General features: G+C 39.5%; 1 protein-coding gene across 1 annotated transcript in view; it reads left to right on the top strand.

The window, feature by feature from the left end:
* Positions 1-24,162, top strand: part of sorl1 (sortilin-related receptor, L(DLR class) A repeats containing) — a 143,910-nt gene that overhangs the window by 54,609 nt on the left and 65,139 nt on the right. The window contains exon 6 of the mRNA XM_084716829.1: positions 2,686-2,866. Within this exon, the coding sequence (XP_084572955.1) occupies positions 2,686-2,866 (181 nt within the window). The remainder of the gene's footprint in view (positions 1-2,685; positions 2,867-24,162) is intronic.

Genomic DNA, 24,162 nt, shown 5'->3' with positions numbered 1-24,162 from the left:
TGACAGTGCTAACCACAGAGCCACCGTGTGTCCCTTGGGAAATATCACTAACATCAAATGTTTTTGACTAGTTTTGACTTTGAAGCTAGACAACCGAGCCTTTTTAGACCCGTTTCCGCGACCATTCCATCAGAAGTCTGGCTCAAATCACTTTGGCACAGAAGCAGAGCAGCCTCAAAGGACGCTTAATGGGGCTTTTTTTTAAAACCATAGTCCTTAAACCATAGAATTACTGCATTAAAAATGCACAAGAGACTGCATTGATAGGGGCATTAGTGGGGTTAACAGTAAGGTTTGGCGATATGTTAAGGTTTTCCATCCGGCTACTGTCAGCCCAGCAACTGCCAATTGCTGATAAATGTAAGAGATGTGCTTGAGGAATCACTTCGCTACGTTAAGTGTGCTGGGTACATTCCCTGTGTCCAATAAGCAAACACAAAATAAAGTCACACAATGTCAAGAAAGATAATATTCTTCCATTGAATAGTAAATTACAACCGCACACTTTCTGAATCCAAGTTTCTCCCTTTGGCCTTTCACAGTTCAGCTGTGTTCACTCACGAACACTCCCCTGGTGCTCCGAGCTGCAAGTCCAGCCAAAATCCAGTCATAATAGAGCCTTTAGCTACACAGTTAACTGAGTGAACGGCAGCTAGTAGGCTAGTTACAGCTAAAGAGAGTTACCAGAAGTTAACAAGCCGCCATTGCTATGGTGGCGTCTCACTACAGCATGAGCACGAATGAATGCAAACTGTTGTAAGAAGTTTACAATTTTATACTTTTGCCTTTACATAAGTAAACCTTACTTTTGACAACAATGTCAAGGAAATCGAAAAGAACCTGTGAAGTTCTGCTGCTCCAACAGTAGTGTAAAACTTCAACTTTGGAAAAACCTTTAAAAAGCTTTACTTCATGAAGGGTGCCACTGTCCACTCTACTCACTGAGCGTACAGAGGACCATGATTTTCACCAGAAGGGGCGAGAGAGAAGAACCAAAAATCTTGAATATGTAATGAAAAACATGAATTCATGTATATTTTTTATATAAATTACTCCATCGCAGCACTCCATCACTTAAATGTGGTCGAGGTGATCTGTTTTTGCTCCTCTCCATCATCCATTTCTGGCTACTGCCACAACCAGCATCTAACTACTATGTACACTGTTTAACATCGTCAATCCAATTATCCATGAGGTCACATGGTGTCTAGAGGGGAACTTCAGATCCACAATATCTCAGGAGGGTGGACATTTTAACCGAAACTGTGCAAAATCTTGCAAGAATCTCACAAACATTGGCTTCACTTCTAGACACAACCAGCAGACACTTAAGAGTGATGGACATGATGTGCCACTGCAGAAATGGCGGCGCCACTAGATGGCAGAAAACACAAAGTGGTTGCTGGATTCGTCTATAGCAGCAGTTAGTGGTTACCCTGGTGATACGCGGCCCCCTGTTTGTTTGGAGTTAACTTCAACAGGCGGCCATATTTTACACGTTGCTCCTTCAGCGTCGTCATCATGCAGAAACCAATGATACATAATGTGTGAATAAAGTCCGCCCTGTGATTTAATGGGTTCTACCGTGGATCATGCTACACCCTACTTCCAAGTTTCATGAAAATAGAGCCAGTATGTTTTTTTGTAATCCTGCTGACAAACAAACAAACAGTTATGTTCAGTGGAATGAACTGTGTGAACTTTATTGTCAGTCAAAACTTTTTGTGCGATAACAAACTTTAGTTAGTTTTTTTTTTATGACAATGAATTTAAAGACAGCAGGAAAAAAGATAGTAAAAAATAAGATAGGCAAGAAGAACTCAACATTCAACTCAACGAGATAATTCTACTGAAAGCATTTACACATAAAAACGTTAAGATTTCAAAGCGTGTTTTTAAGTTTTCAAGTTAGCAGAGACTCAAGATTCAAAGTGCATTTTAAGTTATTCCACAAAACCTAAAAGCATCACCCACTGCACAGCAGTCATTATATCCACATGACTGCTGATCAAAAAACTCATTGTGTTCATATTTTATGAAAGCATGAATTAGTTATTCCTACAATATCACTATGGAGGCCAATATCAATATTGAGTTATTTGGTAAAAAATAAAGTGATGTTTGAGTTTATCCATATTGCTCAGCAGCAGAAAATGTATATATTGTGATATATATATACATGTATTGCAAAACAGAATAAAGATATCAAGAAATTATTTATAAGCTATATAGTGCAGCTATAACCTCAATAGAAGATCTCAATGAATAACAATATTTATCATGAAGAGAGACAGTCGCAGAGAAACATTTTGGTGATTAGACATTAAATGCAGGCCCATAAAGAGAAAGAGGACGGGATTACCCTTTAATGCTGAGACAAAGGTTTTAGTGGATCGGTTTGGTGAAGGAAGTGTTGAAATTTTTATGTAGTCTTCCTGGTACTCCATTAAATAACCACTCGAAATACTGTGTTTGAAAGGAAGAAATAAGAAAACATAAATGGTTTGGACATCCGTGAAAAGTGTATGTATGTTATTTCAGGAATACTGGCTAACAAAATGGTTCTTGTGTTCTCCGTCTTCATCCTTCATCCCTCACCTGCCCTCACTTTCTCCATCCCTCCGAACCTCCCTTTCCTCCAACCCACATTTGCTTCCTCTCGCTCTCTTTTCCACCCCGTCTCAGGGGCGTGGAGCCCTACGACCCTCCCACAACCGTCCTGGTCCAGAGGCATGAGCCCCAAGGCGTCTCCACTATACTCAGCAGCACCGACTTCTTCCAGAGTGAGCGCAACCGCAGAGTGATCCTGGAGCAGGTCGACAGCTTCCAGCTCCGAGAAAAGTACATGTTCGCCACCACGACACGGGTAAGAGGGCCGTGGGAGGGGCGAACAGTTTTAGACAATTTTAAACGTGTTTGGTCAATGATCTCATGTTGATTACATTTGATAGGATGAGATGTCTTGCCATTTCTTTGTGTTTGATCTCAAAACCTGTAATTTGGAACATTTTTCTACCACACAAAACTTTTATGGCCGTTATGACGAGATGTTGAAAATTGAGCTGGAACAATCAGCTACTTAACTAATTCGTCAATAGAATATTATTTTAAAAGGCTCATCTTTAGTCAGTTTTATATCATTGTAAATAGAGTACCTTTGTTTTTTTGGACTGTTGATCTATAACATAAGCTTCACTAACAAAGACAACGCCAACAAAGATATGCATTTGAACAGTTTATTGGTTATTTAGGATGGAGAAGAGCTTGGATGATGAGGTAGGGGTCTGGAGGGGGGGATGCAGGATGGAGGGAAGGAGGGAAGGAGGGAAGGGATTAATGTTTGAAGGATGGAGGGATGAGGGTAAAAGGATGTGAGATGCAGGGAAAGGGAAAACTGAGTCAAAGGGTAAAGAAACGGAAGAGGTGTGCTTGCTGTGCGGAAATGAATCCATCTGAGGTGTGGTCTTTGTTCCTCAATGTTGTAAAACTACATTACATTTTGGGATTCAGTGGTGTAATGAAAGGCATTAAGCCCTAGACTGTCAGCCTAAAAAGACTAACTCTGTATTTTAGAGACCATTGTGCAGGATTCAGTGGCATCCAGCAGTGAGGTTGTAGATTGTAACCAGTTGAAAATCACTCACCTCCAAGGTTGGGTACCAAAATGCTGAAACAGATCCTATACGACCGGTAACTACCAGACCGAATCACAATTCAGATTATAGTGCCTCATTTTGGTGCCACACACCTGAATTGTCCATTGAAACAGTTCCCCTGTGGTGCGGACATGACAGATTCATCACCAACTGTGCCTATTTGACATTACGGCAGCACTCACTCTACATTAGTCTGGCAGCAGGTAGCCTATCGTTAGCTAGCAGCTGCCTTAAACACAGTTAAAATGCAGAGATAAATGGTGTGAAGTGTGTCTGTATTTCACTTGAAAAGATTCAAACAGTGGGAGGGACGTCCAACAAATGTTTACAACAATTGCTTGTAAAGGGGGGGACCATCTGGCGATGCGCGGGACGCACTTATAAGCACAGTGATGCACTGTGCTAGACTGCTTGTGTGAGCCCATCAGCCGGCAGTGTTGGCGTCCATGACCCCGGAGCTGTGGTGCATGGATATAAACCACTAGATGAGATGTGTTATAATGACTTGACATTTACTTTTCTTGATGTGGAGACCACTGATGATGATGGCAGCAGCCTTTCAGCAGTTTTTCTGCAAAAAGACATGCTTCACTTTGTTAAATATGTAGAATTACACCTGTTATTTAGTGTTAGGTTATTATTGTTGGGTTAGTTTTGTATTTATTTGTATGTTAAAGTAAACTTAAAAATGTTAAAAGTTAATATATGGTTATATATTTGCCATAACGATGAAAAAACCCTGCTGTTTGATGTTGTCCACAGTCATTTTATTGATGGTCCAGACACCATTCAGGCACCAGCACTGTATTAAAAGTATCATTTTAGCATCAGTATTGGAAAAACTCCAAATGATAACCCACCTAACTCGCCTCACCCTCACCTACCAAGCATATAGGTGAACCTACAGGGGCAGCAAAACTTAAAAATGAAGAAACAAAGACAGAGTGTGATGGTTGTGTGTGAAAATCCCAGTAGATCAGTAGTTTCTGAAATACTCAGACCAGCCTGTCTGACACCAACAACCATGCCACGTTCAAAGGCACTTAAATCATCTTGCTTCCTCATCCTGATGCTCGGTTTGAACTTCAGCAGGTCGTCTTGACCATGTCTACATGCCTAAATGTGTTGAGTTGCTGCCATGTGATTGGTTAATTACATATTTGCATTAATGAGCAGTTGAACAGGAGTACCTAATAAAGTGGCCAGTGAGTGTACGGGCTCTGTGTGTAACTGAAGTAAGAACAAGCACACAAGGAAGAGGCGTGCACCTGTTTAAGGATGGCAGGTCCTCTTTTTTTCATAGTAATAAACTTTTTTACATAGCACTTTTCAAAAAACAGGTTTACAACATGCTTCACAGACAAAAACAGAAAATACATCATGTGTGTCATGTATTTAAAGAAATACATGAGATCTTAATTCATAACACATTTGCACATGCAGCTGCCCATTTTTTATGCATCCCTAAACTGAACTTTACCTGAGACATACAGTATTTAGATGTCAAATGTTAAAAGTGTACTGATGACACATTAAAGACTCTACTGAAGCTAAAAACCTGCCCCTCTATCTGCCTTCAGAGTAGCTGTCCCGACTAAATAGTGTTCACTGTTAATGGCTGAAGGAGCTCTGTCAAGTGGGGCCTTTTCTTCTTGTCAGAGTTTTAAAGAAAGAAAAGAGAAAAGAGTCTAAATAAAAGCCTCAAATCTGCTTTATAAGATAATAAAGCTTGAAAGTAACCCTTGTAAGATTTGGAAGAAATAAAAAAGATAAAGCGTGTATTGCATTTTCATTTACTGTGTTTAATCAACCCTGATTGTCCTGGTAATGTTTTTGTGTTGTCTGCAGTTTCCTCATGCTTAAATATATATAATTCCCCCCCTAGGAGTCTTTATTTAAACTGAACCAGGTGCCAAAAGACACAAATATGAAGTAGAAACTGAAAGTAACCATTTCCTGCTGTGCACCTGCATATATTTCAAAAGCCTGCATTGTATTACAGCATTGTTAAGCTATGTAGTGAGCAGTCAGTTTCCCACCTCAGCATAATGTGCTGAATATAACAGACGTTAGATCAATATTTGGCTGGCGGTAACATGAAGCGCTGTATGTTTGTCATTGTTAGTCTCCAGTGTTTGTGTAGAGGAAGCCTCAGTTAGGCAGCAGACAAACAGACAGCGGAGCAGATGGTGAAAATGGTTTGGATCTCATCTCCTCCCTTGTTGCACGGGCTCCCTCGGACAGATTTGCTGTCCTCTGCGTCACATGTCGGTTCCGGCGTGGGCCGGCGGCAGCCTGTAGCTGCAGACTTTCAGAAGCAGTTTGATTGTGAGGAGAGGTCGGCTGTGAAGGATTTGTCTGATCTGATAATTGATATCAGATGGTTCATTTTACTCAGTTAATGCATTTCGCCGTACTCCAGAGAAAAGAGGGAATTAAATGAACTGTCACTGCTATGATGAACAGTCAGGAATTCAGTTCTACTCATCTATCCTTCAGCTGAAGATTGATGTTTCTCTATATTATAATTTTCGTTGCAACACAACTCTAAATATTCACTGATTTGAGTGAGTGAATCTACTAAAGCTTTGTCGCTATCCGCTCGGCTATTTGTAACATTTAACTCTAGAAAGAAAATGATCTGTTTGCACACAGTCGTCTGTTAGTGCAGATGCATGATGCATATGGTGCTATTCGCTGTGTACACAGCCAGCACGCAGCGTTTAGCGCTCAAAGCAATGTGGAGCAGCCTTAATAAATCCCAGTGGCTAATGTGGTCAGACCTAATGAGTAATCCTCATTTCCAATTACTCATGTGGTCCAATAAGACATAGAGTTTAACCTCAAAGTGTTGAGAAGCCAACAGCTGTTAAGTGTGGTTTTGTTTACTGCTCTGAAAGTGAAGCAAGATGTTGGGAAAGGAGGCTCGTGCAGTGACCTCCTATAAACATAAAATGCAGTGACACTGCAGCCTTCCTTTACTCGATTACCCCAGAGCATCGGTGTTTGTTTTGTGAGTTAACCAAACCAGAAGATGAAACTCTGGCTCTTATATAGCAAATGTGCAGAGCAAAACTGTATCTTTACACTCGACTAAAGATGATATGTTAGAGAGGGACGTGCCTCTGTTTATGGAGGATTGTGTGTGTAATTTTTCTTGCTCAAAAAGTTTACTCTTATTATTTATTAGTGTAGCGTACAGTGTTTTTTTTTTATATGGCCAAGCTAGGCCATATATCGCTTATATACAGGGTTAGTAGTCTGCAGCTGTTCAAAAACAACCAAACACACACACATATATATGTGTATGTATGTGTGTGTGTATATCAACTGACAGTCAGATGCAAGAAGTTTTGTGTCACAGTAAATGTATACTTAAACGTCGTTTGGAAGCTGTTTTGAACTGTTTTCAGAAATATACTCTACAAAACTACAAACAGAACATTTTTATGTTGGTTTTACTCCCATTTTTACCAAGTTGAAGTAAAAGATCTCAGACTTCTTCTACAACACCAGTTCCAAAAAAGTCAGGAAGCTCTGTAAAATGTAAGTAAAAACAGAATGATTTACAAATCCTTTTTGACCTGTCTTCAGTTGAATACAGCACAAAGACAAGATATTTCATTCTGAATTTGATGCGTGCAAGATGTTCCAAAAAAATCGTGACAGCAGCATGTTTACCTCTGTGATACATCAGCTTTTCTTTTAACAACACTCAGTCAACTGAGGAAACTAAAAAGAAAGTGAAATTCTTTCTCGCTCTTGCTTGATGTACGACTTCAGGTGCTCAACAATTCGAGGTCTCTGTTGTCGTATTTTGTGCTTCATAATGCAGCACACATTTTCACAGGTCTGGACTGCAGACAGGTCAGTCTAGTACCTGAACTCTTTTACTACAAAGACGTGCACAATGTGTCTTCATTGTCATCTGGATGACAGCATATGTTGCTGTATATACCTTTCAGCAATAACGGCTGCGTCACAGATGTGACAGTTACCCATGATGTCATGTGCACACACCCCCAGACCATCACAGATGCTGTCTTTTGAAGTTTATGTTGTTAACAATCTGGATGGTCCTTTTCCTCTTTAGCCCAGAGGACACGACGTCCATGACAAACAATCTGAAATGTGGACTCGTCAGTAGATGCAGCAACAAACTGTGTTCTGAGCCCATGTAGTCATATCCTTTATACAACCATATCAGTATTTAATGCAGTGGCAATAAAAGCACATCTGTGCAACAATCCTGCTGTTTAATCAGCATCTCTATATGCCACATCTGTGAGGGGGGTGGATTATCTGGCAAAGGAGAAGTGCTCACCTGCATAGATTTTAACATATTTGAGAGAAATCTGACTTTTGTGTGCATAGAAGATGCCCTCAGTCTTTTAACAAGAGCAAAAAAGGTGTTGCATTTCCATTTTTGTTGAGTGTATTTTTGCAGGTGATGGACATTCAGAGTTTACTTACTAGCCTTCTGGAGCTTTCAACCACTCCTGGTCTCTGTGGATGGAGTTTGCTTGGTTTTCATGGATATTGTTGTTGTGATTGCATTATTTAAGTATGGACTTTTGGCCACCACTGTGAGATTCATTTGAAAGCTGAAAATAAGATACTAAGTGGACCTTTCATTCAGACTGTTTGGTCAAACTACTTTCAAAGTCAAGAATGAACCTTTCTCACTCAATACAGATCATAATTTGTACTAATTTTAACGATGTCTTCCTGTTACAGAACAGATGGAGCCACTGTGCTAAATTATATCAAATCCAAAAATGTATGTGGATGTGAGAACAAAACCTTCTCAAATTAGTCTGTGACCTAATACTGATCCATCTGGGGCTTGATGACATGGAAAAGACAGGGAGGCTTTGAGGACAAGAGGGCAGAATAATACTGGCAACACTCGACCTGCTTGTTTGGGTTTTCTTTCTGTCGTGTTTCCTCAGAGACGGTCTTTTCTAGAACAGTTCATCAGTGCGGCTGCATGTGATGGAGGAAGTCAGAGGGGAGCGCTGAACATTACTGATACCCAGATAAGCTCAGTTCGATGTTGACTGAACAGTTCAGAGAGCTGCAGACAGAGGAATGGGTATTGATGAGTGCCTGCATATTACCTTCTGAGTGGTCCTGCTGTGTAGTTGTTAAAGGAATAATTCACCCAAAAATAAAAATGCAGTCCTTATCTACTCACCCTCATGCAGATTGAGGGTCAGGTTTATTTTGGTTAGTCCACAAAACACTGCTGGAGTTTCACAGGAAAACAGTGTTGCAGAATCTCCCAACCAATGGAAGTGAATGGTGAGCAGTTTTCAAACTTAAAAAAACAAGAAAATAAAAACAGGAAATGTCTCCATACGGCTCGCCTCGTGTAATCCAACCTGACCTTCAATATCAATTATCAGTATTTTATTGGACAGCCTTTAGCTTTGATTACAGCACATATTCACCATGGCATCATTTCAATAAGCTTATGTAATGTTACGACATTTATTTCTGTCCAGAGGTGCATTAATTTTTCAACAAGATCTTGTATTGATGATGGGAGAGTCAGACCACTGTGTAAAGTCTCTCCAGCACATCCCAAAGATTCTCAGTGGGGTTAACATCTGGACTCTGTGGTGGACTGTCTATGTGTGAAAATGATGTCTCATGCTCTCTGAATCACTCTTTCACAATCTGAGCCCGATGAATCCTGACATTATCATCTTGGAACATGTCCGTGTCATCAGGGAAGAAAAAAATCCACTGATGTAAAAACCTGATCATTCAGTAAATTCAGGTTGTGAGCTGAACTCATTTCTTGGACACATAATGTTGCTGAACCTCGACCTGAGCAACTGAAGCAACCCCAGATCATAACACTGCCCCCACAGGCTTGTACAGTAGACACTAGGCATGATGGGAGAATCACTTCATCTGCCTCTCTTCTTACCCTGATGCCCCCATCGTTCTGGAACAGGGTAGATCTGGACTCATCAGACCACATGACCTTTTTCCATTGATCCACAGTCTAATCTTTATGCTCCCTCGCAAACTGAAGCCTTTTTTTTTAATTAGCTTCACTGATAAGTGGTTTTCTTAAAGCTACACAGCTGTTTAGTCCCAATCCATTTTAGTAGTTTGATTAATCTCTTTAGTTGTTTTCTTTGCTTGATGCAGGTCAATAATTTGACCCTTATGAAACAGAGTAACATCAGGATATGTCTTCTGACATGGTTATTTCAGAAATAAGAAGCTCCTCACTGCATCAGTTAGGTTTAAATAACTTGTTGCCGGCTGAAACATATTAATCACTGCAGTAATTTACTCTCTTACCTGTTTGATTAGTTAAATCCATGTGGTGACTTTTTTTGGCTAGGTTGATAGTTGATAATTAATTTATTAATCGATTATTAATCAATTAATTGTCAGAGCTCTGGAATGAAAACATAATGGTAAATTAGTGTGACTGTCAGGCAAAGAAAAAGTTGGATTTGTTGTATAGAAATATATTGGCCACCTCGTCCTGTTAAACACACACATTCCTCAGGATTAGACCACATGGTTCACTTATAGTTGTTGTGATTGACCCGTCTGTGACCTCCCTTCTCTCTGAGCTCTGAATCTGACCTCCAGAGCCGACGAGACCAGTCAGACAGACCAGTACAGCCCTCAGCACAGCCCCCTGCCTCTGGAGGCTTGCACGGAGAGGAACGGAGCAGATTACGAACCAACTCGTCACAAAGCATCAGCTCTAGTAGCCACTTACTGCCCGTTAGTAGCTACTGCTAACTGGGCTACAGTATCTATATTTTCTGCCGTGTTCATTAGCCATAAAAAGAATGATTCTTCCAGTCTAGTCTCAGCTACTCTCTATCCTCTTCTGTCTTTGGCTTGCGCTAATAGGATTAGAATAATGGAATATCACAAGTGCTTTTGGCAGTGCCAAGCTGCTTAAGCTAATTAAAGAGCCAGAAATGGAGAGTTTTATCTAACAATAGGGATCCTGAGGAATAGAGTGCTAATCAGACCTTAAAGACCCCAGCCTCTGGTCCCATCGTGGAGACCCAGGAAAGATAACTGGCTTAGTAGATGTAATGGGGATGTCGATAAGGCCCATCCGTTCTCTCCACAGTTATCTCCATATTCCTTCTCATTTAGATCACAGATTCTCTGCAAGTAACGTCTGGGACAGAGAGAGAAGAAAACAGGAAGTGGGGATTGGAGGAGGAATGACTCCTCTCATCAAAGTGCAGCAGACTTTCTTGTAGTTTCTGAAGCTCTTTCTTGCTTACAGTTTCTTAAACAAGTTCAGTCAGTTTAGTAAATACCTCAGAGTCCTGAAATTCCTTGTAATGTCCTCCTCTGTGTTTACAGATAATTCTCAGATTGACAATTGCTGAAACTGGTTTCAGTTTGAGTTGGGTAGAGTTGATAAAAATGCAGATAAGCTCACTCTGTGTGTCTGCAGTTGTTTGCACACTTGGGGTTTTCCTCTCTGGCTAAATACAGGATGTCATCTGATTGGTTGAACTTGGGGCCTTTTGCCTACACACAGTAATGAGGGAAAAAACTTTTATTTTTAATAACTTTCACTGCTTATATTTCTGAGAACATCATATATTACATTTACATTATATCTATTCATTTGGCAACAGTTAGTTGACTTTTGATAATCGATTGATCGTTTCAATCATTTTTCAAGCAAAAATGTCAAAACATTTGCTGATTCCAGCTTCTTAAATGTGAGGTTTTGCTGCTTTTCTTTGTCATTTATGTCAGTAAATGAAGAGTCTTTGGGTCGATTGGACAAACAAAGCAATTTGAAGATGTCAATTAAGGCTCTGAGAAATTGCAATAAACCTTTTTCACAATTACTGACATTTTAAAATGGCGAAATAATTAATGATTAATACCCCACAGTGACATGGTTCATTTAGAAATAAAGCAGATCCTGTGACAATTTTTTGTAATCCTAATCTTGTTAAATTTACATAAGGTACATTCAGGACAGAATGTGGTATTGTTCTCCCTCAAGTTCTTTTTGCAACTTTCTTTCGCAGTTTTCACTTGCTCCTGCAGTTTCATTGCAAAAAAAAAATAGCTAAATGCAGCGCAACATGCATCGCAGTTTTTCAGAAAAACTGCAGTGAAATAGGACATTTTAGGCCACAACAATCCCCCCAAAAAAGCCTGCGAAATCCTGGAGGGACTGAATAAAAAATAAAACGTGACAGTGTGAATAATGGAACGGCAAACCAAAGCTAAAAAAGAATGAACAAATTTACAACAATGCACTGGAGCTCTGGAGGGACAAAAACATCTTAACTACATCTATATAAAAGTAACCGGTCTGGTGAGCTGATGCAGTACATGTAGGTGACCATTTTCATTCATTTGTATTTTTAAAAGAATCCCACATGCATGACTAATACAGAAACACTTAACATAAAACCATCTACCTGAGCACCTGTGATCCTCTTCAACAGAGAGATCACAGATATAAAAGAAAATATGTGTTGGCTTTACGCTGTGTTACAAGCCCATCTGAATAACAGCATTGCCCGAGGTGCTTTGGGCCAGCGGGTCATGAATATGTAACAGATGATCCCTGAGATATAGGCTGGGATGGAGCAGAGAGGGGGCCTCATTGTCTAAACTGTGAAGCACACAGAGGTCTGATAGGATTCAGCTGCACAGCAGTTGGGTGAAACGAGCAGAAGGCACTTTGCCTCAGAGGATTTGGCTTGTGACATTTCCAGCTTGTTTTGGTGTCAGTTCAGGTACCTTTCATTATAATAAAATGTCAGCCTTTAAAAAAAAAAAAAAAAAAAAGGCGGCAGTGAACACGCGCTCCTCCTCCAGGCCAGTCATTAACAAATGTCACCTTGTGGCTGTTTACTGTGTGGGAGTGGAGCTCTCACTGTGTGGCCTTGTGGGTTATAAGGAAATGTTAAGGATGCACTTATGTGTCGGTGAAGGGAGGTTCATATAAATCTTGGAAAACATATTCGTGTGATTCAGTTTGAATGCCAAATACTGGAGTGTGGGAGAGAAATTGGTCTTATTTATGGTTGAGTGGCTGGTGCTTTACCACCAGGAGACTGTGGGGCAGACCTGAGAAAAATGTGGCCTGGGGGCCAGACGCGGCCAACTGAAAGGTTTCATGTGGCCTGCAAGGCCATCATGGAAATACCAAAAAATAAAAATCTAGACAGTCAGTAGCATTTTAAACCGTTATCAGACCTTTATTTTGAAAGGGGGTCAGTGCTGTATTCATTTGTAATCTGTATTCATTTGTAAACTGTATCTTTTATACTAAACTGTGACTTTCTTCACTCAGTGCTTTACATTCATGCTGTTAATGTTATTCTTCCAGTTTTACTGCTGCTATTGTTGCAGCCTGTATACAGCATGCATGGTACACTGTAAAACATCAAGTTGGACATTGCCAACAAAATATTAACCCACAATTCATCACACAGCAATTCAGAAATGGTGACCAACAGTAGAAGTCCCCTAAATTCAACACCTCTGACCATTATTAGAGATTTGGCCATTTTTAGGACCTTATATCATTTGTGTCTGGCTCACAGCAGCCTGATCAATTTCTCATGTGGCCCCCTGTGAAAAATAATTGCCCACCCCTGCTGTAGAGGTACAGCTGCAACCTGCAAGGTCAGGGTCACATGATGGATGGAGACAGCAGAAGGCGTCAGTTGGCTACTTTTTGGTAACTTTGCCTGCCTGTTACTATAAAAAGATTATCAGTAAAGATGCCCATAACACAACTGAACAAACCCAGCTTTGTCACATAACTGATCATAATTATCACATTATAACTTGCTGATCCGCTCTGTCTTGCTGATGGAGAAATACTGTTGAACAGGCTTTTCTTTTCTGGACAGAGAATATCAGTGAATTGAAACATGCAGTGCTTCAGAAATACATACAGTGCATTTTTTTGTATACAGTTGTCAATTGTATTCAATAGAAGGGTACTTTAAATGGTATTAAACAAACTAAAAAAATACTAAAATGAATTTTCAGGCCTGTTTCTTTATTCTGTCAACCTGTATTTAGTTTTGACAAAGCAGCACCTTGTCACTGTGATCAGAATAATTCAATGCAAAAAAATTCAGATGCAGAAAAGATGATCATGAGAAGCAGAAACAAGATGAAGAATCCTACCCTCCAAAATATGACATTGCAATTCATGAATGTTTATGCAAATATAACTAGTAGCTAATGAGTTTTTTAAGGTATCTGTATTACAGTAGTATTATTACAAAATAACCCATGAATTATTTAATGTGTGTTTGTCACCCAGTAAAAGACACCCAGAAACTCCGTTCAGAACAGTCCTTTCTCGTTTTCTCACCTGTGCTTCAAACTATGATGCTGTAGGTACTGCTCTGGCCTCATTTCTGGAGGGGCCCCTCTAGCATTATTTTTGCACTTAAAGTCAGGTGACATAGTGTAAAAGAGAGAGAGTCCACATATGTAGGAGGTGGGGTGGATGACTGAATCCAGGAGATTACAGTAACTTGCATGACTAATGTACGTTGTAAATCAAAGCATGATCTTTACCCTAACCAAGTAGTTTTCTTACCTTTATTTTGAAAGTCTACCAGGACTTTGCATGTTCATTATTTCCAACTTGACTGTGGTTCACTACGCATGCAAAACTGACACTAGAGAGGTATGTGGCGCCATATTTTGAAGTAGGGCTACAACCTTTATTTTCATTGTTGATTAATCTGCCAGTTATTTTCTCAAGTAATCAATGAGCTGTTTGGTCTATAAAATGTCAGAAAATGGTAAAAAATGTTGATCGTCTTCCAAAGCCCAAGATGACGTCCTCAAATGTCTTATTTTGTCCACAACCAAGAGATATTCCTGAAAAATTTAATATTTAAGAAGCTGGAATCAGAGAAATTTGATTTTGTGATAGCTCACACCGATTCATCAGTTATTAAAATAGTTGGCGATTAATTTAATGGGAGTGAGAATGTGTTGTTCAGGCTATCTAAAAAAATGTCAGATGGTGAAGAGGACATAGCTCAATAGTAAAAAGACAGAAACCATTATTTTCAGTCATAAAATCCTACTGACGTGTCCATTGTTGCGTTTTTTTAAACAAAATTGAAGCTCAAAGCAACAATTTAAAACCCTCAGTGGGGTGTTTAAGATAATGCTGTCAATAGGTCAGCTAAGGTGCTGATACATAATGCCAGTGGATTAGGTCACCAGCAGTCATGCTAGGTCAGCTATCCGTGTTTGTCACATGACCCTCACTTTGCAGGTCACACACCAGCTGTGACTGCTGCCAGCATCGTGGGCTAGCTGCAGATTTCTGGTGGCCGATGCTCCAGCTAACAGGGAGTTGTAGCAGTCCAGAGATGAGATGAAAAGCGCCCAGATGGCCGTCTTGTCAGCGATAAAGCAGCAAACGCTCCTGATGTTGGATCCTGTAGGAGCAAGCTTCTGCTCCGATGTTTGGTCAGACCGACCCGAATTCCTCGCTGTCCGGTTGGCATCATTACAGTATTGTCAGTGGTGATGGACGGATGCCAGGCGCACAGCACAAGCACAGTCTTGCACAGGCTGAGTTTGAAGACAGAAATATTCTTAAAACAAACAAGTTCATACAACACGTTGTTTGAACATGTCTGAAGACAAAAGTGTTTATTGCTACTACGAATGCCCCGCTCGAAGGTAGGAAGACAAATCTTGCAGTCATACAGATGGTGAGATGTGATAAGTTTTCAGCTGGAGATAACTTTTCAACATGCCTTTTCAGGCGTTCACAGAGTCACACTTGGCTGGACGCGTGACAAGTGAGGAAAGGAGTATGTGTGAAGAATGACAAAAGAGAAATTGAGAGAGAAGTTCAATCCGTGCTTATGTTCTTACCTCTACACACCTGGCCGGTCACCAGGTGAAGTGGGTGTGCTTGTTGGGATGACGAGTTCACAAATTTAGAAATGTTGTTGAACACAACACTGCATATTCAAGAAGAGGTTTCAGACACTGTTAAATGAAGAACACCGATGCCTTTAATGCTTTGACATGTGCTCTAAGTTATCTGTGAGTACAGGTGTCACGATTCTCCAAATCCACTATTCAGTTTGGATTGTAAGGTCACAATTTGATTCAGATTTTCAGCGTAAACATTTTTTTTAGCACTTACAACTATGGCATTGTCTATCGAGTCCTGACCAGAAGAACAGATTATTGGGTTTATGCCCCAACAACTATCATTTACATTTTCAAATTCTGCTTCTTTAAAAAGAAGCCTCTCAATTGTACATAACCGCTTATCCTGATGGGTCACAGTTGGGGGTCTGGAGTCTATCCCAGCTGACACTGGGTGAGAGGCAGGGTTCACCCTGGACAAGTCGCCAGTTCATCACAGGACTGACACATAGAGACAGACGACCACTCACACTCTCATTCACACCTATGGGTAATTTAGAGTTATTAGTTAACCTATTATGCTGCATGTCTTTGGACTGTGGGAGGAAGCCGGAGAACCTGGAACCCATACGGACATGAGGAGAACATACAAACTCTGCAAACTCTCCCTCCTAAGTTATACTGTCTGTAAGTGTCTATTGCATGTTGAAAATCATTTCGATCAGTTATCTGCTAGGCAAGCAGTGATGCGCTGATCTCTATCAGAATCAGATTGGAGGAATTAGTAGAATAGTTTTGTGTTGTCAGTAAAGCGGTGGTAGGAAATGCCACGTGAGTGTGACACAAAACCTACTCTAGTGTCGTTGTGTGTAGGGAGAGGAAGAGAGGGCCCAGGATTGAGCCTTGTGGGACTCCTGTAACCAGGCTGCTTGGTTCAAACACCCATCTTCACATGTTACTGTAAGGATAAGGTGTCCCAGATGGTTCTATCAGCTTTCAACATTATCTCTATGAATGCTATGATTGTATTAGGAAAAAACACTTCTAGACGTAGATATCAAAAAGTCAGACATCTCAGATATCTAACTTACTGAGTAGTTTCACCTCATTTTGCTGTTTTTTTTAAAAGATTCGATTCTGATGCGTAGTTTGTAGAACTCCTCTTAAGCTAATTTAAAATGTTTGATGTTTTTGACAGTTTTAATGTAGAGTTTAATGAAGTATTAATAGACCTATAAATTAATTGTCAACTATTTTGATAATTAACAGTTTTGTGTCATTTTCTAAAAGAAATAAAAGTCCAGATTCTCTGATTTCAGCTTCTTAAATGTGACTATTTTCTGGTTTCTTTAGTCCTCTCTGACAGTGAACTGAATATCTTTGGGTTGTGGACAAAAGACATTTGAGGACGTCATCTTGGACTTTTGGAAACACTGACGGGTTTTATAGAACAATTTTCTCAATTAATTGAGAAAATGATTGATAGATTGATGATGAAAATAAGAGCTACAAGAAAGACTTGAAAAATAGGTGGCACGTAGATTAGACGTATATCTGCCTGTTCCACATGTCTGAGCCTATTTTCAAGTGACAAGATGAATTAATCTATTAATTGCTGGGAGTATTTTTTGAAGAAAAAAAGTCTTTGACTTCAGCCTCTGAAATGTGAATATTTTCTGGTTTCTTTACTCCTCTCTGACAGTAAACTGAATATCTTTGACTTGTCAATAAATCCAAACATTTGAGGACACTGATCAACATTTCTCACCATTTTCTGACATTTCATGGACCAAACAACTAATCGATTAATAGAGAAAATAATCATTAGTTGCAGCCCTAGTTTGATGGCCTGCCATGAACACAACTCATGTGAAATATCAGATTTGTTTTGTTAAGCAGTCGGTGGTTCATGCACATTAGCAACCGTGCAACAAAACACAGCACTTTGCTGAATTTAGTAACACATTGCTGCTTTACTGCAGAAGCATGAATGTCTAACATCAGCTGCAAACATTTCATACAATTTTACTGTGACTTTACATTTCGTGGTTCACTCTTATGATACATAATTGTATGTAGAATGATGTCTGTCATTGAAACCCATGGTAAATGTGTCTGTCTGCCACCCGGGCTGAGTTGATCTGAGGCCCAAGAACCACATCTCATTTCAGGGATTTGAGAGTTTAGAGAGGATCAGTTTGAGAGAACATGAGCGCAGTGTGGAATGTGTGGCTCACTTACGGTTGCCATTGCCATGCAATCTGTGGTTTCAGTGGAAAAATCTATAATCTCTATGCCACTTACACGTGAAAATACATAGTAGACATTTCTCCTGTCCAATTTTCCCTTGAATCACAAAGTAAACTGACCTGAAAACCTTGATTAAAATATATAGGGTAAAGCAGTAGAAAAACTCTCTTCCAAACCCACATTTTATTTCTGAGTTGCAGTGGATAAGAATAGTTTATTATTATTGATCACTGTGGTGGTAATACACATTCATGTTGAAGTTCTTTCTCCAGTCTAATAGACAACATCTCAAAAGGAAAAAATCTTGTATTTTGCCTTATTTTGTATGGACCTGTAGTAATCCAAGTGTTTCTGTCCCTTCATCATTCTGTATTTATGTTTTTGTCTGTGCTTTACCTCCATTTGTACCTCTCTCCATTTGTCTGAGTGTAGCTGCTGCTTTGCTTTCACATCACACCACACAGTCGACACTACGCTAGATAAATCAATAGACTGAATGGAAAAGGCTGAAATGCTCTGCTGGAGACGGGATGCTCAGGCACTCAAGGGTGGACACAAATCCTTCCGAGAGACGCTCACACAACAAGATTTTTGAAAAACCAGCAGCAGTATGTTAGAACGGAAGTTGCTTAGAGCTTAAATTACAACTTTTCTTTACTTAATATTGAACATCCTATCACCAAAACTATCAACAAAACCAACTGAAACAGAATCAGAGCTGGACCACGTGGCGGCACAGACATCCAGCATAATAATAAGACAGTTCATGCTTTTTCTAATAACAAATAAAGTTATTTAATAATTGCTATCAAAGGATTCAAACAGCGATCAGTTCTATACATGATATCATTCTGTACTGTACCTCTTTCCTGGTTTGGATTAAATTCCCAAACGCAAAAATACCCAGATTTCCTAAGTGCAGATGGTAACAATTTTTTTAAAGATTGTTTTTCAGCATTTCTGCTTTATTATTATGGTAATTAAAGTTATGGGAGGTATCTGTGAGAATCTGCCACCTGACCTGACTGAGACAATTGGGGTGTCCACCCCTATTATAAGAAACAGAGAATCAGTCCCTGCCATTGGTCTTTCCTTCAACAAACAGGTAGTTTAGCAAACATATTAACACTGTCAGTGATGTTATACAATTAGCTACCCTTACAAGCCAACGTTAGCTATAATAGCTGTTTACTTAATTACCATTATAAAAGAAACATTGTGAGTTCATTGTCAAAATTCATCCCTCTACTCTCCAACGGTGGAAAGCAACGCCAAAGTTGACTCTAGTTTTGCTTCTATTTGTATCACTGCCTTCTTTGCTGCCGAACATGGTCTGAAAAAGTTTTCTAGCTTCCGGTTTTACTTCCTGGTAAAACGGTTCACTGAATACGCACACTAGTGCCCCTCCCCTTGCCCCTGCTGGTTAGTTCCCATTCAGCCCATAGACCATGGGTCTGCAACTTTTACGATCAAAAGAGACATTTTCGGCCAAAAAGGGGTAACAAATAATCTGTCTGGAGCCACAGCTATTAAATTATCTTTTCCTTGAAGACTTTTTGTTGGCAGCCATAGCTTATGGAGAGTTAAGAGAACGAGGCACCATCACAATTTAGAGGAAAAGGCACAGAGCCATAGACACAGTCTTTGATGCATATTTTAGTTGATGAATTATTAACACATTTTTTGAAATTTAGTGTACAACATACTGCAATTGAGTTTTGTGCCCAACTCAAACTTTTACAAACTTTCTGCTGATCTTTAGTTGAGATAATTTACTATTCTTCCTTAGATAAACTTACAGTTAGAGAAACTCAAAAACATTGTTTTGCAAAATTTGGTCACAGTTACCTGTGAACCTGATTTGTTACTATTTTGTTGCCTTAAAATTAAATGGTTTACACTTCAATTTTTTAAATACATTTTGGGGTTTCTAAAATTCAAATATTTAAATGATGTACTATGTATGTAGTTTGTTGGCTTGAAATCTGTAGCTGTCTCAACTTTTTCATAGACCTACAACAAGAAAACATAAATAAATATAATGTTATTCATTTCCATATTACCAAAGTCACAGGAAGCCACTGGAGAGGCGCTGAAGAGCCACATGTGGCTCTGGAGCCTCAGGTTGCAGACCCCTGATCTAAGACTTTACATTGGGATGACATCACAGATTTTTAAAAGCATTTTTTTGGCTTGTGGAAAGTTTTACAAATATAAAAATTCTGTGGATCAAAAATTCATAATGGATTCTTAACTGACCTCATATGCAGTTTGAGGTGTCCTGTCAACAGTTTTACAGAGGTCTCTGTTATAATCATGGCGTATGGGGAAAAAGTCTCTGTTTCTTATCCTCAGGGCAGCACTACTTCTTCATCCCGTCATGTTCTACTGAGGGCAGACTGGACACAACAGTTACTCACTAGCACCTCTTGAGGTATAAAGCGGTATTACGAGACCGGACGAGCCAGGCTAGTTGGTCAGCATGCTAACTTTAGCAGGCACCTCTGTAACATGATCGATATACGTCTTTGACATAACGTCAAAACTGTTACTTCTTGGCATTCTTTTGATCATTTTAGTTTATTTTTACATGTTTTGAACTTACATGCAGCTCCTTTAACCAAGGGCATTGTGGGTAACATTAGAAGACTTCTAACACGAGGACAGATGCTTTCACTGACAAACACCAATTGCTGGAGATTATTTCAACTTTACCTATTAACATTAATACAGTAAAGAGAAACTTTTGGATGTAAGGATTCAGCGTTAATGTTTGTATTTTTCCCTTTTTTACTTGCCTGGTCAGACAAGTGGATCAGAAATTTACTTGCCCAAAGTCAGTTTGTACTTGATCTTTATTAGTGGTTATCAAATAAAAACAAAGAGTAAAGTGAAATGTCATGTTTAGTCTAGGGCTGCAACGTCTCAAAATGTTAAAAAATTTCAGTTTTGAAGTCCAAGGTGATGTCTTTAAATGTCTCAATTTGTCAGTCTAAAACCCAAAGATATTCAGTGTAATATGATAATGAATAAATGAAAGTAGGAAACATACATATTTAATAGGCTAAAAAAAAATTAACGATAAATTGATTAACAAAATATTTTGATACTTTGATTCCTTTTTGCCACTTGATCGTTTGGGCAAGTGAGTTACCAGGTTTACTTGTGTGACAGGGTGTTTTACTTGCACCAGGAAAGTGGTCAGTCCTCATTTTTGAGCCCAGCACTGCTGTAAAATTGTGATTAGAATTTGTGTTCTTGTAGTCACAGAAGACCAACAGAGTGGCAAGTCTTCCAAAGTGGATTTAGGATTTAGGTGAGACGGGAGACTGTCCCAGCTAACCTGAACCACATATCGTGTCAGTATTTTAAAGGAATAGTGTGACATTTTGGGAAAGGAACTTTCTTGATTTGTGTGATTATTAATAAATGTCCATTACTGGTTCTTTGTATGAATCTAACAAATATATTAATCAACCTCACAGGCAGAATAAATAGTGGATGAGCAGCTCAGCTCTCTGGATTCCAGTCTGACTTCTTTGCTTTACTTCAATTTATAGCTGTCTGAAGCTGCCCTCCTGCTAGCTTCTCTTTCCCAATCGTTTTCCGTTTAACTCCCCGATGGCCTTTTTCTGTCTCCCGTCTTCGTTTTTCTCACTGTCTTTTCTTTTAATCTCTCTCTCCGAAGGGTGTTTTTTGTTAAAGCCTCGAACAGGGTGGTCCAAACTAATCCACTGTAACATAATGAAGCTGCTCGGCTCTCTGTTTGTTTGAACGGAGCCACGATCACAAAATAAATTTACAGCCGGGAGAGCGAGGGGATGAGACGGAAATGGAACAAGTAGAGAGAGTAGTAAACTGTGACGATGTAATTAGGAGGACAGGGTAGAGCCTTAATAAGCACAGAGAGCTGTGTTATTCACAGAGAGGGAAGGAGACACCTTTGTTCTGTTTTTAGACTGTGGATGAGAATAAAAAGTAGAGTGAAATAGTATTCAGTGTGGCTGGAAAAATGTTTAATTTCACAAAACATCTTCATCATCTCACTCCGAACAGGTCAGGGCAGGTTATAACACAGCGTTTGTAATCATACACTTACAGAGATAAGGAAGTTTAGAGGCTTGATGGTACCTGAAGTGAAAGTGGGAGATGAAAGAAAGAATTTCCAAAATTTGAGCCTTGATGACCCAGAAATCCATGTAACATGATTGCAGCTCTCTTCAAGACAACACAGACACAGAAATAAGCTTTTTTTTTTTTGCTTGGACACATCTTATTTCTCTGCTGCATCCTCGCCTTCATGCCATCTCGCTCACGCCTTCAGGCCTCACGCCGTGGGAACTAAATTTGCGAATAAACACATTACAAATTTCCATAAATCATGACGCACATGACGTGAAAATGAAAGTAAACACAAATGAAGTTGAGCCGACATGAAACAAATGAACATTTAACAAGTTCCGGCGTAAACTGGGAACCTTTGTTCTGGACAAAAAAAAAGTACAATATGAATGATAAACTGATGCATATGTTCTTGCAGGAAATTTCCTCACTTCTGAATTATTTGCCAGTATATTAAGAACACAGAATTTATATAACAGCACTTACAATGATATCAGTGAACTGCACACCCCTCTGAACTAGACTTGCTCTGTGTGCATAAAAATAGGCACAAAAAGTGTTGTTTTAGTCATGTTTTATCAGCTCGGAAAGGGCACCCTCTTTATTGATTTTAAGGAAGGAGTTCTGTATCGTTCTCCTCTATTGGTAATGATGCATTCCAGGAATGAAAAGAGTCAGAATCACTTTCTAAAACACTGTTTTTAAGCGACAGTTCACCCCGAATACATATTTTTCCCCCTGGCCTGTAGTGCTGGGGAAGTGCCTAGATAGTTTTGGTGTAAGCTGCAGAGTTTTGGAGATATCAGCTGTAAAGACTTCTGCCTTCTCTGCTTTCTTGAAAAACTCAAAAGCTTCTCTTTCCAGAAATCACGACCCGTTTACTCACACACACCTTGTTGTGAGCAATTTTGTGTAGAAACTATGGTCTTTTTGGTAGAAAGAAAATCCCTCTGGTAGATTCTACTGCAGAAAGAAAGTAGTTCCTGCATGAAACTGATCACAACGAGGCCTGTGGATTATTTTTGAGCAACCCGGTCGTGATTTCTGGAAAGAGACACTGCTGTTGAATTTTTCAGATGTTTTTTTCGTCGAGTGCCATCTAGTCCCTTTATAGTGGAGACAAGGCAGACATGTCTATCTCCAAAAACTCACATTGAAAAAATCTAGATGAATAAATAACAATACAGACCAGAGTAAAAATACGTATTGTTGATTGTTGGATGAACTGTCCCTTTGAAGGGCAGACAGATATCTAGTTGTTGTTTGACTGCACCGTATATATGTCTGGTTTCATTTCAGATTTCAGAAGGCAATACACTATTTTTTAAAAAGTATATTTTGTCCATTATTCAGCTCTGGATCCTTTTTTTTCTCAAAGGGCTGCTTTTTTAAGTTTGGGGACTGGCAGAAGAAACAGAATGGTGAATATCAAAGGAGCAGAGACTGAGATACATGGACTTTGACTGCTGGGGTATGCTTGAAACAAGCTACTTCAGCCGACCCCGTCTAAGACAAAAGTGGTTGCTCTCAGAGGCGGGGTAAGAAGCCTGCTGTCAAACAGAGACATGGTAATCATTTAAATGGGGATAACTGAGCACGCTCTCAGACAGTCCCTCTGCGTAGACATTTATGGTGTTGCTTGCACTCGGTTTGACTCTTAGAAAGTGACAGAAGGAGTTATGGGAAGAGTGAAACAGCAGAGCCAGAGAGAGGTTTCATCCCCGCCTACCAGCGCAGCTTCACGTGAAGTGGGTGTGGTGCTTGAGTTGGCAGTCCTGGGACACCCACTCCACAAGACTAGTTTGTGAAACAGGCTTTCTTTTGTAGTAGGTGAGCCTAAACTGAGATAATCTTGATGACATCACTATGACATCATTAGGGTAATTACCTCAGATATTATACAAATGTTTTTCACAGTCACCATTGGCTGCTACTAACAATTATTTTCATTGTCAATTAATCTGTAGATATTTTTTATGATATATCGATAAGTTTTTTGGTCCGTAAAATGTGAAAAATGTTGATTAGTGTTTCCCAAAGTCCAAAATGATGTCCACAAATGTCTTGTTTTGTCCACAGCCCAAAGAGGAGTAAGAAAATAAGAAAATATTCAAATCAGAAAATTTTGGCTGCAAGTTGCAACTGCAAACTGCAAGTTGGACCGAAACTCTCTAGATGGATAAATAGCACCACAGAACAGCGGGAAAATATGTATTTTTGATTTTGAGAC

The sequence above is a fragment of the Lutjanus erythropterus genome, chromosome 4 (genome assembly GCF_056507025.1).
Source record: "Lutjanus erythropterus isolate fLutEry1 chromosome 4, fLutEry1.hap2, whole genome shotgun sequence".
Lineage (NCBI taxonomy): Eukaryota > Metazoa > Chordata > Actinopteri > Lutjaniformes > Lutjanidae > Lutjanus > Lutjanus erythropterus.
Note: the sequence above shows the minus strand (reverse complement) of the source record. Positions and strands in the feature narration are given on the sequence as shown.